This window comes from Manduca sexta, chromosome 26 (assembly GCF_014839805.1).
Source record: "Manduca sexta isolate Smith_Timp_Sample1 chromosome 26, JHU_Msex_v1.0, whole genome shotgun sequence".
Lineage (NCBI taxonomy): Eukaryota > Metazoa > Arthropoda > Insecta > Lepidoptera > Sphingidae > Manduca > Manduca sexta.
In genome coordinates, this window is record NC_051140.1 from 12,828,202 (window position 1) to 12,848,680 (window position 20,479).

General features: G+C 36.1%; 1 protein-coding gene across 1 annotated transcript; it reads right to left on the minus strand.

Moving 5' to 3' along the window:
* Window positions 1-578: 578 nt before the first annotated feature.
* LOC115444683 lies at window positions 579-17,214 on the minus strand. The gene is made up of 5 exons (XM_030170551.2): window positions 16,460-17,214; window positions 13,102-13,205; window positions 2,797-2,868; window positions 2,597-2,719; window positions 579-2,500 (listed from the first exon to the last, which is right to left on the minus strand). The coding sequence occupies exons 1-5, from the start codon at window positions 16,713-16,715 to the stop codon at window positions 2,069-2,071; spliced, it is 987 nt and encodes a 328-aa protein (XP_030026411.1). The 5' UTR covers window positions 16,716-17,214; the 3' UTR covers window positions 579-2,068.
* Window positions 17,215-20,479: the final 3,265 nt, after the last annotated feature.

Here is a 20,479-nt window from a genome sequence, read left to right on the forward strand (position 1 = left end):
ACCTCTACAAGAACCGGGAGTATACAAAATAGATTGCAACTGTGGCCTCTCTTATATCGGGCAAACAAAAATAAATATAGGGACCCGCGTAAAAGAACATATAGCTGACGTGAAACACCGACGCTCGACGAAGTCTGCAGTCGCTGAACACTCTGAGGGAGGCGCCAATCATTATCTGCGACTAGACAAGCCACAAATCCTCGCCAAAGAACACCGATTCCTGCCTAGGATGATTCGCGAGGCTATTGAAATAAAAAACATCCTAATTTCAATAGGGAAGATGGTTGGAAGCTTGCACAAGCCTGGGATCCAGTTCTACATTTAATTAAATCGGAACCCAAAAGACCGGCTGCCAGACTTCAAGACACTGTGAGCTCATTCTGCGTAGATCGGACCATCAACAGCTAAAATTTAAAAAAATTAAAAAAGTTGTATAATTGTAAAATGTAGGTAGATATTGTAACTTTGACTTTACGGATGAACAACACCTCAGTCCCCCCCGTGACCATGAAGGCTGCAAAGTCTTCGAAACGTCGGGAGAAAAAAAAATACTAACACCGCGATAGAATCCGAAAATTAGTTTAATTTCAATGTCTAACATTCGTGTAAACATAAGAAATCATTATAGAATTTGTTATATTTTAATGCGGCAAGTAAGTGACTGTTAAAGATTTCATTATATGAAGCATCTCATAAAAAAGAATCCTTACAAATATATTTGTTCCTATTCAACAATTTTATAATCCAGATCTTAATCGTACTCCATAATATATAATTATAATTTCGCGCGCCTGGAACCTTAATTCATGGAAGTTAAATGTTTTCTTAAAAACGCAAAAGATAACTACGTGATATTATTTAAAACAATACCTATCACAGGATATCATAATAGTAAACGAAATAAATTGTTACTTACTCATGTATAACATTGTTTCTAGCATAAAGTATGTTTTTATCTTGAAACATTTATCAAATACGAGTATATGAGAGAGTAACAATGAATCTAATATTATTTTACTAACTCAACTTAGATTAAAACATTTGTATGAGATCATCGACATAGAGAAGCAAGAAGTAAAGTTCTCTTTCCACCGCTGATGCTCCTAGATGACTTGAAGTAGTGATTTTAACAGAAATTAAAACCACAGCAAACAATTTCCGTTATGGTTGTTGGACCCTATGTATTCAATTAAAAAGCCATTTTATTATAAGTAATCTCTTTAAAAATGTTATCAAATTTAACTACCTAATTATACCTACATACATGACTTGTTTCATTACTTTCTGAAAAATTTTGAATGTTTATATTAGTTCACGCGGCGTCCGAAGCCCCTTCGAATTATGAAATATTCTTAAGATTTTGAAATGGGATAACTAAGTAAGAATAATTTGAATTGAAATCGTTAGGGTTGGGTTAGCTAAGAAATAGATTTTATTGTATTGAATAATCAGTATAGGGATACGATATTTCAGAAGGGTTTCAAGGAAAGTTGTTAGATCAGTGATAAAATGATAAGCTACGTAATAATTGTATTGATTAAGGATTTTAGAACATTCATAAATTTCATTGAGCTTATTGCACATCGATCGTGCACGTGACAAGATCGTGTATATTTGTCTAAACGTTGGTCCCTATAATTGCTATTGTAACTTTGTCACACATACATAGCGATGTAGAATGGGGCCAATGACGCCGCGCGGTAAGCGGCCGGGCTCTCCGAATAAAGGCACATTGAGTCATGATTCTTTTTGTTATCCTATACATACCGTACCTAGCACTTCCACATTCCCTTATCAACATTGTTTCTTTTTATATCGACATAAATCTAATTAAAAGGAATATTTAAATAATATTCTACTTTATGTAATATGAATAATATGTCACACCACTATTTATCCAATCTGTTCATTTTTCATACACTTTATTAATTTCGACTTCACGTCCTACCGCCCTAAGACACCCAACTTTTCTTCGCTACTCATTTTGGCAACATGGTGGTGGAACTAAAATTGTCTAATTAGCTAAAAGGCGAAATTGCCTAAAATTAGTGCTAGAACGAAGATAATTTCAATAATTTTCTTCGCATTTTATTTCCCTCGAAGCGGTTTGTGAGGACCATTGAAATTCAGTTGGAGGCTCCCATTCCGCGAATGACTCATATAAAAAAGTGTCGCCGCCGCCTTCCCCGAGTGCCACTTCAGCGCGACTAAAGGCTTCGGCGAATTTCCCTATCTCTGTGGAACCGAAGGCTTGTTGGAACGCTGGCAGCGGCACCACGGGCGGCCGCTTCTCCTCGGGCGCGGGGCGTCGCGGCTCCCGCGCGTACGGCTCGCGAGCGGCGCGCGGACCCTCCTCCTGCGACAACGGCGCCGGGAACTCGCTCGAGCTGCCATGTCGCGATACACTATCACCATTAAATGGAGAATCTTCATAAACTGAATATGGCGTTGACCTTCCATCTTGATGGCAAATTTGATTTTGAACTTGTGGGAGCATAGCCTGAAATTAAAAATAAAATATAGTTAATTTAAAATTTTATATTATAAGTAACTGACGTTTAAAATATTACTCCATCATTAAAGTAAAAATTATAACCTTGGCGGGACGGCAGTCAGACGGATAGCGCATATGTTCACGAGAGCACGAGCCCCGGGAAGCCCACAGACTTCCGTTGGCTGTATTTGCGCCATTCCAACTTCCGCCACCCGCCATGCCCATCTGGAAAGTATAACGTAAATTTCGCTTGACTACGCCATAAAAAGGGTATATCAACGTGTATGGATGTTTGAGAGTACCTGATAGTGAGGCCACATCTGCGGATCACAATAAGTTGGCCCTCGATTGTTCATACCGCATTCTAAGGGAGGCTGAAAATACAATTAATTCGATTATCAAAATTGTCTTATTCGTTGAATCGTCATAATATATGTATTCTAAATAATAAAGGATTGTACGTAAATAGTGTGTTATTTTTTATCTAGATTTCATTAGTATTTTATATTTAAAATAATAATCAATGCAAAAATAAGATACTAAATATATCTTTTCCATAGTAACATCTTTTTTGACTAGAAAAATTCTGTTTAGGATATTGAATCTCCGCTGGCTCGACCAACTCGATATTTACTAAAATAACCTTGGCTCAACCCGTACCCGGGTCTAAATATATGGATATAGCCTTTCAAATCGCCAAACGAGTTTGGAAGTCCCCTTAATAGTAACTACATCTTTAACATTCTTTGGCACTACTCGCACCTTAAAGATGCACAAAAATATACATTATATACGCATGCCGCATATTCCTCGCTACAAAACCGTAATATTTTGTGATTTCAGTTATTTACCTCTCACGACAGAAATACCTGACAAAAGCATCATCTGCGCTCTGAAACGGAAGACCCATACAATCACCAACTTTCGGGTTTGAAAGTACACGGGATTAAGTAGTTTCTAGTCGCTTTGGCGCTCTTCCACGATTACACGTTTGATGTCAACGATCACGTACATAACCTCAATATGGCGACCACTAGTGGCGAAGAATGAAATTTTCCGAAAGGGAACCGACACTACATATAAGTAATAATATGCATAAATGCGCTCTACAAACTAATGATTATAATTAGATTTTAGATAAATTACGAAAGGGAAGCCGGTAGGAATCGAATTATATGGACCTTTCGCCACTGGCGACCATCGCTGATATTAAAGCCGTTAGAGAAAGGTCTCTATCGATGACTCTTCTGACAGCGCTATAATCTTCGGCGCGCATTAATTACATAGAAAGAGGCAAAGAGGGGGTTAAAGCGTCCCCTTGCAGCAGTGGTCACAATATGGGCTAATAGAAGTAGGTACTATCCGAAATATCTTTGGCCTATACATTTCAGTCGGCATTTAGTCTATCTATAATTTCTTTTTAATTTTAAACCAATAATTATTCTATTTATTGGAAAAATTCTTTTATTATAAGGATATCCATATATTCAATGCAGTATAATTTGTTGTACATTTTATTTTTCTATCTTTGGCAAGGCGCAGTTTGCGCGTCTGTCAGAGCAGGGATCATATTTTATTTGTCATGTAAACATATACAAATCTTGTTGCTATGACAACAAAGAATATTTTGCACGCTATTTCGACATATGGTATCATCAGTGGATAATAATTTTCTAACAAGGTAAATATTTATTACTATTTACATCATACCACATCCTTAATACATTTAAACAATGGCTTGGTATAAATAATATAAAGGAAATAACTTCAAACGTAGACATTTGAACACTTTACAAAGTTTGTAAGGAAGCGCGCGAACAATCGGCATAGTAGATACTAGCTAATGTTTAGTGTAGTGGATACATGGATGCGGGCGCGTTGAATGCGGGGGGCGTTGGCGATGGCGTTGCCGCCGCGATCGATCTCTCTAGCTCCCTGTGCATCATGCCGTTGCACCAAAGGCATTCCTCACCCGATATCGACAACCCTACCGGCTATTTACTCATTATTAAAGACGATTATCTACTTAATATAAGCAGTTTATGCATAGAAAAATAAAAAATACATATAACTGTTATTGTATTAATACATCATAATTATAAAAAATACACACTCAATTTTAATTACAAACCATAATTTTTATAAAATTATGATCCCTCTAATATTTCTGTGTTGTGCTGCTACGAGACTGCTACGAGCCCTACATTGGTGGCGCTACGCCGTGCCGCGGGCCGCCGCCGTGAGTTTATACAATACTTTCAGATAAAATACTTTAGAAGGACTTTCAAAGTTTTATCATACAAAAATTAGAAAAGATCAGGTTTGTAAGAATAAAATTATTGAAATTAATTAAGATATGAGATTGTTTTTTTTATATGACTGAATGTTTAGTAAATATAACTTTTCTCGCTAATGATGCAAAAAATAAAAATCCGTCGCAGAATTCTTGAGGAAGCGCTTAGATACTCGAAACGAGACATGCATTCCCACGGATGTGAACTTTGAGGAGTAACAAGAACTACTTGTGTATGGAAGTGATACATAGAATAGTGAGGGGAAATTTGCTGAGGCTAACTATCGAGCGGCAGCCGGCAAGCGAGGAGCGCGCGGCGCGAACCACGTGACTTATCGATCAGCGCGGCGCCCACGACACTCGGAAAAATCAACCGCTGACAGCTTTCATAGGCCACCTCCACCTCTCGGCACAACACCCCCCTCCGTCGCGTCCCCGCCGCGCCCCCGCCGCGCCGCCACCGACGCCATGCCCCGCGCCGCAGCGCCGTCCCCGCCCTCATTAGCGCCTTTGTGACGCTCACTTGTCTCGTAACATGACGCCGTAATGATACCACTTTCGACTTGATTATTCGTTAACATTCAACATACTAACATATCTCATTCCGAAAAATTCCCCTACTACAGGACTAGTGTCCAAATGCCAATGTCGGATCTTAAAAGTTATATTATTGTTTAATAAAACTTATAAACCAGTAATTCAGTTATTATCTATTAATGATCTTATCCTTTAAACTTGATAAATTCCTTTCATTCTATGAATTTCAACGCCTTTTTATTCTTTTTGATTTTAAGTAACTGTAAAACTTCTTACTTAAGTGAATTTAACACGTGTTTTAAACAATAAAGTTTTGGAATTTTTACAAAATTTTTCCTATATCAATATGAACCTTACGTAGAGGGCATAGAGATCATAACACGTATTCAACAGCTAAAGGATGGGTGAGGATTCAGCTGTTCTCTGACAGTGACCTACATAATTTTAACTGATCGTTTCGATTCGCAATGACCGCATTTCAATTAGGAGCCCGTAAATAATTCAATTACAACCAAAAGTTAAATGCAAAGGTTTTCGTTGGAAATTATGTTGTTTTTACTATTAAGACAGTATTAAAATAGGCACAGTATTGCCTATTATTAAATATTTTCGATAATTTTGAAAATATTGAGCTGTAACCTAAAATCATAATGATATTACACTTATAATTATAATTAAATTTACCTAAGATTTAGTATAAAGCACAAACAAATTAGAGAAAAAAGATTGCGAAATAAAATTGACTAATATGTTTTCATAAAACTTTTTGATAATAACTTATATTATCTCTTATCAGTATTCACTCTAAGAAATGTACAAAAAGCGTTAAATGTAGAGAAAAGGCCATGCAGGAACTTATCCAGAATAAATCGTGTAAATACTCAACCAAAGTATTTCCTCAAGACGTTCCCAACTCAAACATCAAAAGGTACGAATGCAAGATATTTTTATATAATTCAGTTCTTTTAAATATTAATTATATAAGTTATTTTATATTGATGTCCCCGGTGCCCGACGGAACATATATATTAATGAACGCCTTACACAAGATAACCGGCAATTATTTCGTAATGCGCGTCAACGTTGTAAAGTGGCAGGCTTCAATTTCTGCTGGACTAAAAATGGCTCCGTTTACATTCGAAAGCAGGAAGGAAGTCCAGCTATTATTATCAAGAACATGGACGAGCTACTCCATCTTGTGGAACGTGTTCCAAAGAAATAGTTTCTCCTCGTATAGATTTTTTCCCATGCATGCAAAGATAAATTTTGTTTATTATTCTATTTGCTTAAAATTATTAACCTTAATTAATAATCCTATGCTCTTGTTTTTATTAAAAATTAAACATAATAAACACAGATATAGAGAAATGGTGCTAACTCACACAAATTCACACGATACATATACATTACTATCACACATTACACCTATACACAGTCCTAAAACCGGCAAAACGTTGTGCTTTACAACTAACAACTACTTCTTCCGCAATGATAGTCCGGGAATAACAACTATCTCACAACTACTGGCAACGACTAGAGTCGAATGTACCTATGAATCTGTTCTTATTTTATATAAACATGGCGTTACTTAATGTCTTGGAAGACATTGACAATTCTGTTTCGATAACGTGTCATTCTTTCGATTCTCCTGAGCTGTGTAAAGAATTTTTACTGGAAAATAAGTATAATTTCAAGATATTAACCCTCAACATAAGAAGCATAAATCGTAATTTTGATGATCTTTGCATTACACTCAACCGCTTCGACGCAAACATAGACATTATAGTACTGACTGAGTGCTGGTTATCAGAGGACTCTCCATTGGATCCTATACCGGGTTACTGTTTACATCGCTCGAGACGTCAACTTAATAAAAACGGCGGGATTGTCATATTTGTTAAAAACTCATATGAATGCTCTGTCTCACTTACAATAATTGAAGATGCTGACAGTCTGCTTGTAATTATAAATAAAAGCATAACAATTCTGGGTATCTATCGATCCCCCTCAATAATTGAAATAGAATCATTCCTCCATTCACTTGATCATATCTTGGAAGACTTACATGATGTTGATCACTTCATCGTAACGGGTGACATGAACATTGATATTAATAATCCCTCTAATAATCAGGCAACTACATATCTATGCTTAATGGCGTCACATTGCCTACTTCCCGCTATTTCCAAACCAACGAGAGGACAGGCATGCCTGGATCACTTTTTTATACGGTCTTCAACATTATCAACCGGTTTGGTGTGTAGGTCTTCCATCACTGATCACGACATCATTATGGCTGGTCTATCCATGTCTAAAATGCAAACCAATCTTAAACGCCGTTGGCGTGTTAAGACAAACATTGATGAAGCTGTGGCTGAAACCATCAACTCTGACTGGTCTATTGTTTTAAACGAACCTTCTTTAGAAAGAGCAATGTGGCATTTTAATACAATAATTAATAACCTGATAAGACGGCACACCTTTAAAGTAAGAATTAGCCGTAAATTTATAAATATCAAACCGTGGATTACACCCGGCTTAATCCGGTGTATGAAACATAGAGATAAGTTTCATATCGAAGCGAAAGCTTTTCCAAATGATACGGTCCGTCAAAAAATTTACAAAAGGTACAGAAACTTCTGTAACAAGCTTTTGCGGAAACTTAAAATCCTGCATAATAGTAAACTACTCGAAGGAAATCTGGACAACCCTAAAAACTTATGGAAATCAATTAAAGCTATCTGCCAACCGTCAAGCCGCCAAAAAGATGCCGATGAATTGCTAAAATGTGAACACGATCTTTCCTCCTCACTAAATTTTTGTAACCACCACTTTGCCACAGTGGGGAAAAACCTTGCCAATAACATATTAGTCAGACTTCAAGAGACTCAAGATTCTCTCAGAAAATCTCACAGACCTCAAAGATTAATGGCTCATTCTCTGCTCCTATATCCTACGGACGCCGTTGAGATTGTAAAAATCATATCTCACCTCAAAAACGACAGCTCCCCCGGACAAGACAATATAATAATTCCTTTTATAAAGAAATGTCTGCCCTCCCTCCTAACCCCCTTAACCTACATATATAACCTAAGTTTATCCCTGGGCGAATTCCCTGACTGTTGGAAGGTTGCTACTGTCTCTCCTATATTCAAAAATGGCAATAAGTTATCTCCAGACAACTATAGGCCTATTGCCTTATTAAGTGTTCTGTCCAAAGTGTTGGAAAAAATTGTTAATAATCGTTTGGTGTCCTTTTTAGAGAAAAACAACCTTATATCGGATCGCCAATTTGGATTTCGAAAGGGTAAGTCGACAGAAGATGCCGTGACGCTTTTAGTCAATTCAGTATCATCTTTTGTTGAAAACGGTGAAAAATGTATCGGGGTGTTTCTAGATCTCGCAAAAGCGTTTGATACCGTCTCGGTCGACTTGCTCTTGAAGAAACTTGAAGCATCTGGTATTAGAGGCATTCCGTTAAAATGGTTCAATAGCTACCTCACAAATCGAAGGCAGTGTCTTAAAATTGGAGACATTATCAGTAATCAAATCCCCGTTGACTTTGGAGTCCCACAAGGCAGTATTCTCGGTCCTACCTTATTTATTTTATATATGAATGACATACTTCACCAACCTCTGGATAATGCAAAAATAATTGCATATGCTGACGACACAGCAATTTTATTCCACGGGGATAGCTGGAATAACGCGAAGACATATGCTGAAGACGGGCTTATAAAAATTCAAAAAGCTCTCGACGTCAATCTTTTAACCCTTAATGTCCAAAAAACCAAATTTATTGCCTTTTCCAAGACAGCCACTTCGAGCCCGCCCCAAGACTTTGTTTTAAAATTACACAATTGCTGCCCTTATGTCCCTAAATCAGTCGCCACGTGTAATTGTAGCTTTGTCAGTCGCACACCAAAAATAAAATATCTTGGTGTCATAGTGGATGAAAACTTAAACTATAAACCGCACATAGCAGACCTCTCCGGGCGTCTAAGAAAGTTAATACATGTCATGAGGAAACTCAGAGACTGCTCTTCGCTGGATGTCTTAAAATTAGTATATGTTTCTTTATGCCAACCTATCATTCAATACTGTATTACAGTCTGGGGCTCAGCTGGAAAAAGCTTCCTCATTCAAGCAGAGAGAGCTCAGAGGGCACTAATAAAAGTTATGCTTAGGAAGGCCTTTCGCTTTCCCACCGATGATCTCTATAATGTCTTCCCGGTGCTAAGAGTCCGGCACTTGTTCGTATTAAATGCCACACTCAAAACACATCGCCAAGTTAAGTGCCGTTCTGACTATGGTGAATTGACGGCTAGGCGAACGTATAGATTCCCACTAACGATTACCAAGTCTCAGTTAGCTAGACGCTGTCCGAGTTTCTCACTGCCTTATATCTACAATAAAATTATTAGAAACTGTGATATAAAAGGCAAAAGTAACTTTGCTTGCAAAAAAATTGTAAAAAAATGGTTACTTCAACTGTCATATGCTGATGTTGAAAAGCTGCTAGAGTAAGACCGAGCTCACTCTGGACACACACACTCTCTCTCACACACACACACACACACACACACACACTCACATGCTCACATAATTCCTCTCACGCCAACCACTCTCTCATCACTAAGTAATAACTAACTAGCCTTAAAGTAATAAATTTATGAATACTACTACCAAAAAAACTATGTTGCACTTCATCTTAGTATTAATTTTCTTTTGTTTTTGTAAATATTGCCCTGTTACTCCGTACCCATGAAACCCAAAATACAGGTCTCACCACCTAGTTTGGGTCTCGCTGTAATTCATTTCTAGTACTACTAAGGTAATTGTAATATTGTATAAGATGAACTTATTGTAAAAACTGTTGTGTTTGGCAAATAAATAAATAAATAAAATAAAATAAATAAAAATAAAATAAATAAATTTAAAATAGATAAAATATAGTACTATATTTTTAAAAGAAGAAATGCCTAAATTTGCTTTATATAGTTTAACTAAGTATATTTAAAATATACCTTTCGATATTCAAAATAGACATCAATGCTAGAATTTGGTTTAGATAGAAGGAGATAAAACAATACCAGTTTTTAAAGGCAACTACACTACACCCTGCATCAGGCTGACGTAATTTACCTAGCATGAATAGTGGCCTAGACGGTCTTCATTTAAGAATCTCCAACAAAAAACATCGTAAACACTAGAAAGTATCCAGTCCACAACAATTATCGATACGCTAATTATAATGGACTGGATATAATAATATAAAATTTAATGGTTAAGTTAACAGTGGCGATGCGAAAAGTACTCCGACATAACATATAGGTACTAATGGCATGCCCAAATCGTTTTGATAATAGTCAGATTTTATATAAATTATAAAAAGAAAGCCGGCAAGAATCGCGTTGTATGGAGTTTTCGCCACAGCTAGTTAATGTCACGGTAAAATCAAATTTGTAGAAACTAGGAATTTATGATTAAAAAAAATATTTTTAAACTATTAAAACTCATAATGTTTCAGAAACAAGATTGTATTTGCAGACTTTACAGAAGTTTCTGCAGGGTTCATCATTTGAATAACAAGAGACGTACCGAAAAAAAGGTTAATTTATGTGCAGTATCCGTTCATTCATAGAATATAACAAATAATAATTGAACACTTTTAAAACATGCAAGCATTGTTTAAAATTTTCTAAATTTTATGTTTCATGTCTCTCTTGTGAAATCTACGAACGTTTCAGGTAGCGATCAATCCCGGGAACGCGGTCACCCTTTAAATGACCGCACGGCCCTTTAATTTAATAAATTGTTAATTTCTTATACTTTTATGTTATGACATACAGTGATTCAAACTCTACTAAACTATAATGTCTATGACTAGAATTGATTATATTTGTAAGGATTTGCGACAGAAGTTTCAACCTTAGTGCACGTTCTGAGTTGTTGGAACCTATACTATATTGTTCCAGATACCTACATAAATAAATAAAAATTAGCTTTATTCGCAGCTTCGCTAATGTGAATAAAAATATTCCTTGCATAAAAAATAGTATCGATTGATAGATTTTAGTAAAAGACTAGAGACAAAAACAGATTAAATTATGATCTTGATCTATGAGCAAGAAATATAAATAAATACTTAAAGAATAATCCCGGAATTAAAATATTCATAAACGCATTAAACAATGGACCATTGATTTGCGACGAGTACTTGAACTAGTTGCATACATTTTTTATTCTGGCTAGAGCAGCCACAACACTCGCCAACTTTGCCGACAGAGCAGTTAAACCATCCAAAACGACAACAACGATCAAATAAAAAAAAAACTTGTTTGATGTCACAAACGTGTGATCGCTTTGAACGGCGGTGGTGTTGCTACATATATTTTTGAATAACAGAAACTATGAGTTGATTTCGTAATAGTTATGACTTAATCTTTTTATAATTACTGTTATATGTGCGCATATCACTAATTGCAGACTAGAAACCGATATTGATAGTTTGCGTTCTGCTAAACAACTTTTCTACTAGGGAATTTTGACAGTTTGCCCATCAACATGCAATTTTTCCAAGCTTTTGATGACGTGCACCGGACGTTGCGTAAACTCCCTTAGTCGCATTCTAAAACGACCCGGAATGAGTTTCGGTAGCCACATACTAAAAAAGAAAAATTCGTTGATTTGTTTTTGTAGAACGTATTTTTTATCCCGGAAAATTGCACAAAGAAACCTTTATTTCGGAATAGTACTTTCACCCGGCCATAAATCAAGCGTAAACTAGTTATAGATATATACGTTAAATATATCAACTCAATATTATATTTTACTTCTTAGTGCGCAGATTTAAGATTTGTTCACAGAATTCAGTATTTTTTTCTGTTGACTTGAATTAGTTACAACGTAATGGTCAGCCCTTTTATGTTTTGGTATTTACACAAGTCACACGAGCCATCTTCGATAAGAAGTAGGTCATAAATCTTATGTGAGCGAACCTCGAGATGACGACAAAATTAAAATAAGTAGACGCGCGTTGAGTTCTTTTATACTAATAACTTAAACTTGGAACTCTATCTTGTTAAACATTTTTTTAACTGTCAGTTTGAGTTAAAATAAGAAATCTGGGATACCTATAGTTAAAAGAGTATCATGATAAAGATATTATATATCGTTTTATTTTTCTTAACTTCTCTTTACTGGAATTTCAGTCTCTATTATCGATCTTAGTCTGAAGTTAGTTTAAATGTTGACATCGTTTAATAATACTGACGGATTAATAGTTTATACCGGTCATTCGATAACATATGTATGCTATTAATAAATTATGTAATTTCCTGTCCTCGCTACTAATACATACAAATTTCAATTATTTATAATGTTTATACACGGACATTGTTTATGTTATTTACTGTTGGTATGCTAATATTTATTATTTATGCAAGAGTATTGATTCACGATGATTTATAATATTGTTGTAATTTTACTACGTAATTATTTATTGTTGTTTTATGTATTGTTATTTTATAACCCCAAATGTTTCTATCTATTCGTCTCATAGGACTATGATTTAAGAATATATAGTAGAGAGATATCTCAGTAATAGTGGTAATGTTCTATTTGTAGCGTTTCTCAAAATACATAAATAGTTACTACCCATGAATCTGCTCATGTATAATATACTATATTATACATATAATATTTTATGCCCACATTAGCTCACGTCTTTATCTCCGACAAGTAAGATGTAGACAAAGGTGATGGTGTTACTCACAGTAGGCGGAAGTGGCAGATGGTGCACGGTGTTAAGCGCGCGCTGTTCTCGCCGCGCCAGGGCGCGCCGCACTCGCGCCTCCTTGCACGCGTACGCACCGTAATCTGACAACACATTTTACATCAAATCGTGCCAATACTACTTCCTACAGTATATTTCCTTTTCTTATTTACTGTACATTTACGTATTTTGCTATTATGTTGCGGTGCAACTTGGTACCTTTGATTCTACTTTCTCATTCTCAGGATGTAATAAGGGTGTCAGTATTTTCATATCGCACATTTTGTATTACAACTTGAAGTTCTAATATGTAAGCCGTAAAGCGAATCTAACAGGTTTTAGTCTATGTACTCTGCAATTGCACTAGGGAGGTATATTATATTTATTGTATTCTAGATTACAAGAGTTGCAGTAGTAAAAGTTTTCAGTGGGATTTTTTTTTCTCAACTATGAGGTACGTATATACGTAAAACGTATATTTAATACCCATCACGTGACAATTATATAATTTAGAGTTGAGGACCGTACTTTAGAAGCCAACCATTTGAAATGTATAATTATATATACAGAAGAAAAATATTATCATATTTTAACAATAATTTATTGTCATTTTGACTATATAATTTTTTAATGTAGATATTGTTTCATTAATTTCGGCATGAAAATGCCACTAAAATTGTTAATTCTCTGCGTCTTCTCCTAAAGCACACATAATTTAATTTGAAAACAACACTGTCAGATAGAATTTTATAAGGAATATTTAGAATGTTAACAATTGAAAAAAAAATATGGATTGATTTGTTACAAAAATTATTCGTAAATCTTTGCGTATTAACTCAGAACCCCCCCTCCCCCACCACCATAACTTTTGCGCCATAAATTTATGAACAAATGCTCAAGGTTGTTTGCCTGAGGGAATGTCTTAAAGGGATACATAACGACTAAATCGTATATCAGTCTATAATATTTTAAGATTATATGTTCAATATTGGTATCTCCTTACGCTAAGACGAAATAACAGGTAAACAAAAATTAAAGTCAATCAATAAAAGGGTAACCTTTTAGTAAAAGTTATTTTAGAGAGTTTTCTCTAGCATTTTTTTTAGAATAAAGTCATGTCAACCAAGCTTTAAACGTAGTAAACTTTAGGAATTCGCACTTCCCAAAATAAAGATGTTTAACTACTGGACGACGTTTACTTACTGATAAATAACTAGAGGTTTCAGTTTAAAAATCATTAAACTTATTATATGCAGATATGTCAATGCTGAAATAAAAGTCCTTTTTTACAGTATTAGGGAAAGTTACAACCAGTATGCTCATCGCATACTACTTATATTATTATTTAACGTATATTTTTGACTGGTCATAAACTAATAAGTAGGAATTGTATAAATCAATGAAATATTCACGTATCATAAAGTATCATTAATGTAATCGAGATATAAAACTCATTCTACCCCGTACTGCAGCATCCATTAAGACATTTAGAGAAATTTATATACAAATTGTTATTGTTGTGTTAAATTGCATGAAAAAATATTTGCATATTCATTAATCATTGAACCGACTTGGGGTGCTTAATGTGAGATCTGAAGCGTGGCGGTAAACAAAACATGAGCTCATTCGAGTTTTGAAGTATAGCTGTAAGGATGACCATTAGAGAAATATTGCGGGACATGAGCACGGCGCGGCGTTACATGCTCACGTAGCGCCGCGCACGTCGCACGTATACCAAGTTTGCAGTGAATTGCGACGCGGGCGTTAGTACCCCGGTCAATATGTAGAGTGGCTGTACTGTGCAGGCGATCAATCGCGCTGCGGTACGGGACGTTAGGGGTGCGCGGGCAGCGCGGGCGCGGCGGGGCGGTCGGGTGCCGGGGCGCGGGCCGGAGGAGCGGGGCGCGCGCCGCGCGGCGGGGCCGTGACCACCTGTAGCGTGCCACCACCGCCGCCCGTCGCCCGCCGCCGCCGCCCGCTGCCTCTGACATCGACACGTGACGTCGACGCCGAGAAATCCGCCCAAACGTAAACATTAATTCTTACTTCATTCTTCATTGTTCAGAATGTCGGCTCGCGCCACGCGCGCGGATTCCGATCTCTCTCTGTATTGGTAAACAAATTTCAGGTGGACGCGCGCCGGATTCACTGCTGCACGTATATTATGATATCTGAACCGTCAACTGACTTTTATGTACGTATACGTGGGAACTTGTACGATGTTTGTAATTAAATTATGTTCAAGGAATTAGTTACGGTGTAACGAATATGGATGTCTGATGTATATACTCTTTTTGTTATGCAATCATGAATATTATTTGTACATGCTTTATTGTGTGTATACACATCTGTAGTACAAATTACACATAAATATAATTGGGGTGTAATGTCAAAATAATAGCTTTTAATTTATATCAGTTATATGAATATTTCACGGCAGTCTGTACCACACACAAATCAGTTTTTAACTTATTTGCCTTTTGTTTGTTTCGACTAATTTCCGAAACGAAAGGCTGGCTTGATTACGTTTATTTGAACTTACTTCAAACTCCGGCAATTTTTTATGTCTAAAAAAAATAATTCTTTATATTAACGACAAAATCTGATTTAGGTGGAACTTTTGCTGATAGTATGGTAAATTAATTTATATACGGGAAAAGACCTAGGTAAATAAGGATGGAGTCTCATGTATAATTTGGTTCGAAATATAAAACAAACCCGGAATTATGATATTTGATTGAGCTATAACAAGGTCAGTATCAAAATACTTAATTTTATTAAATGATTCATGTAAAATAATTAATTTTAATTTCTACATTAAATTTAACAGAGCTAGAACTTAGAATAAAACGCTAAAACGTGCATTTTCAAACTGTATTATTATTTTGAAATATTATACAACAATCTTTCCATATTATTATTAAAGAAAACATTAAACAATTTTTTTAACTACGTAAGTACCCATTACTTCCAGCTTACGTTAGGAAACTTTACATAAACTATTTATTGGAATATTCTGAGCAAATAATGGGTGTCATACCTGTATAAGGTTTAATTACTTTTTTCATTATAAAATAGATCAAGGAAAAATAAATATATTGTTATATTATATGTGACTTTTCTTTCAAGTTCCTCTGTCTAAAGGTTTTGGTAATGATTCTTCCAAAGAAATATATTCATAAAAGTTATATTTAAATGTGGAATCAACGTTTTTTTTTTTATTTAAAATATTGCTAAACTATTCTCATTGAACGACTCATATTAATATGTGCATTGCTCAAGGAATAGGTCACTTAAGGCATACAAACTTACAAAAAGAGTATTGAGTATGCAGGTATTAATGTTTACTTATACTAACCCGGCGGAACGACATGTTCAGCTTGGTGTATATGGTGTCCGGGATAATCGTAGCGATAGTAGCGCGCGTAGGGCTCGTGCGCGAGCGGCGCCAGCGGCGCAAGCGGCGCGTAGTAGCCGGCCGCGTACGGCGTGTACGGCAATGGCGCGTAGCCGTAGCCCTCCCACGCGCCCGCGCCGCTCGCGCCACCTGCATACTGTCCGTGCCCGTGGCCGTGCCCGTGCGCGCGGTACTCGCCGTAGTTGCAGCAATCCATGTCCTTGCGCACCCTACGCGCCCGCCAGCGCGCTCGCCGCTGACACCATCGTCCATCCTCGCCGCGCACGCGGATCGCGCCGCCACATCACCATCCTCTCACACTTCCTTGCCTGAAGCCGCTGTCTAGTAGACCAGATTCAAATCCTCCAAGGACATGACAACGGCTTCCCTATCCCTATAAACATTATCGTTACGTCGCAATACAGTTTAATAGTTGTTCATCAACTTTTAAACTTGATTAAAGTTCAGCATAAAAAAAATCTCCTAATTTCCTCGGAAAATAGTTTTGAATACTTTGGAGCGGGTCGACAACTCGCGTACAGATCGAGCGCAGTTACGCGGCGGGTATCGTACGCGGGTGCGACGTTAGCTAGCGAAAAGAGGTCGTTCGAGTTTGTCGGCGACAGCAAGAGATTCGACAGAAGAGGGCGGCAGCGGGGCGCGGGCCGCGAGGGAGGGGCGACGCCCGCTCGCCGGCGGCTCGGCGCAGCGCGGCGCTCGACGGACGCCGACTGAAGGCGTCGCGGAATCGATACGCCGCCGCCGCCCGCCACCGCCACCCGCCCGCCGCCGCCGCCCGCTGCCGCCCGCCCGCACTACCTGCGCCCGTATTGCGCGCGAACTTTGTCTTCCCCGACGGAATTTTATATTTAGAACCATGGTGAAACGATTGATCGATACTTTGCACTATTAATTAGCACTTAATGTCACTTTCACTGTCTCAGTTATTACAATGACACATGTAAGCTTCACTAACGGGTTTGCTGAAGTTGTACGGGACAGCGATAAAGTTTTAAATTTTGTCCGCGTGTATCATTTATTTGAAGCGCTGTTTGATAAGTATGATAGAGCTGCTTAGTAATGCATCTGACATTTACTGTCTGTTACGGACAAGTCGAAACTTTTATTGCTCAGTTGACAATTGCTTGATAGACAAATTCGCGCCTGTCACCAGGTGGCAGATACTTGCAAAGTTTTATCGAATTGCGCGTAGGCGGCAGTGACCCACATCGAGTATAGACGTGAGGCGCATCACCCGCGCCCTTCGTCGTTCCACTCACTATATCTACGTAAAGTTTTGCGATTCATTATTATAACGTGTGAATACGAAATTTAAGAGCAAAATTTATAACCTACAACAATTATAAAAAAATCCAGAACCAGCTATATCTAATGAAATTGAAAATAAATATAATGAAGTATGCGAAGTCGAGACGAGTTAAAAAGTGAGCAATTATTTACAAACTTCCTATTTAACCCCCTAGGAGATGAAAGATCTAAAACTCTAATACCATTAACTTTATATAAATGGAAGCTTAAACACTATAATCCACGGGTCTAATTTAAAAATTTAAATCTCTCTTAGTGTACATTCCATTCAAACTTTCCTTCCTTTTTTTTACCCCCTAAGAGAATGAATTTTCAAGAACCCTTTCTTAGTGCTCACCTACGTTACATAAGAAACTTGTGTGCAAAATTTCATAATTCTAAAGTTATCAGTTTAAGGTATTCATCAATATTTTAATGGTTTCAAACTAGAAATCATTGTTGGAACATGGCGTTCATTGTAATTATATTCGATGGATAAAATTTTATTCAGCTTGATATGCGTTACGAAAAACGAATTACACTTAGAAATTTAATATGTATTTCTTATAATAATATATTATCTTTCTAATATTTAGGCTTTTGTCTAACATTTATTTAGATTAGGTACATAAAAAAAAATATAATAAATTTAAATGATTAATCATGAAATATTAACGACCTTTAATTGTGTATATTATTGCAATACACGCGTCTATAATTGCTAACTTTTAGCCGTGGTATTCAGGTGAAATCAACCTGTGACCACACCGCCCAGAGAGTTTGGTCTACCCTTGGGATCACGTACTTAAGTTGTTTAACTTGACTAACTACGTCTGTTTATTTTATGAATTTGTGTTTCTGCTGAACACTGGTGTACTAATAACTCATAATTACTTCGTAACACAGATTTCGTTATAATAATATATATCTTGCTTGACCTTATAACAATTGTGTTTAGTAAAATGTATAAAATTATTTTAAGAAAGGGGAAGCCGAATCGAGGTACAGCGACCAACCCAAACGTAGGTAGAAAACTTTATTGAAACGTGACTTTATCTTGGAAAGTATTAAATTTACAGCTAAATGAGGAAAACAATAGAGTTGTGAAAAACTTGAGGTTTCCGTAAAAGAGTAAAAAAATTCTCCAGAATCGCCAAATGTAGCTTTGTATATTAAAACTCTATAGTTATATCAAGTTAACTTTGATGACAAAAGGTTGTCGAAATAATTAAGATGTAACTGTGCATTAAATGTTCAAAAGCAAGGAGTGCATTTGACGATAACTTTATAAAGTGAGTTATCAAATTCGATCAAATTTAATGAAGAAAAAATGGTCCACGGATAAACAGACGTGATATAAACTTGATATTACTAGCAGTTTTGCCCGCACGAAATAAAAAATCCGTGATAAAATTCCTGCTACGTACTTTTCCAGGATAAAAGTGACCCATGTCCTTTCCTTTAGTTCAAACTCTCTTTTAATACTCGATACCAAATTTTATTAATTTGGGTTCAGTGGTTTAGTCGTGAAGCGTATTAGATAGACAGACAGTTACTTTCCCATTTACCTATTATAAATGCGAAACTATTAGTATGTATTAGGTTTTAATCCAGTGGGGACATATTTCAAGTTATTTATTAGGTTTCACAATATAACTACATAGTTTCTTGTATACGTGAATGGTTGATTAATGTATCATTCATTAACATTTTCAAAATGTTGTGGAAAATCTGACTCTACTACTAAAAAAAGATTCAAAGAGTCAAGGCTTTATAAACTTTAAATATTGTTTTTGTTATATTTTTAATAGGTACCACTGTTACGTTTAAACATCATTATATTAGTGATGAATTCAGGATCTACACAATAAAAATAATAAAGAATTGTTTGTAGTTTCTCTTGTTCAAGTATTAAATTGACCTCCGTTATAGTTCATGGAGTGTGGTATCCTTAACCGACTGGAAGATAAAATGTAATAGTTTCTGCAAGTTTGCATTGGTACTATTATTTTATTTAATTATTGAAAAAGCGCACATTGCCTTAAAGTTGATGGATATCGACAATACAACAAAAAACTAAGATGATGTAGAGACGACGAATTTTTTTAATTAAATACATACATACCTATTTCATTTTTTTTTGTTATGCCAAGAATTTTAAAATAAAATGTAATATTCCATCGTTCGTCGATTTTGCATAATAACTGCGAAAGGTAAACAACAAAAATAGCGAATTGAAAAGTTTAGAATAATTTCTTTTAGATTTTATAAAATGTTATAATTTTACGAAAAACCCACCAAGGTTTTTAAACATGTATAAAATTAATGAAACGATCAAAAAATAAAAAAAAATCAGTTGTAACCACCTTTACAACGAGGTGTGATGAGGTATGATTTTACGAATCTCTGGAAATACAAGCGCAACGTAAGTGTTAAATGTTGAAACAAAAAGGAGTAGGAATATCAGGATGAATAAATATAATATACAGTTCATTTCTATTGCACGTTAACACTTTGTGATCGAGGTTACCATACATTTTTTGAAGAGGTAAAATTTCATTATTTTTCTTCAATACATGTTCGATTATTTTATACTTTCAACTTTGGTAAGAAAATAAAAAAAACACGAGTAATCGAATATTCATGTTCAGAACATCCTGCTCAATATTCCAA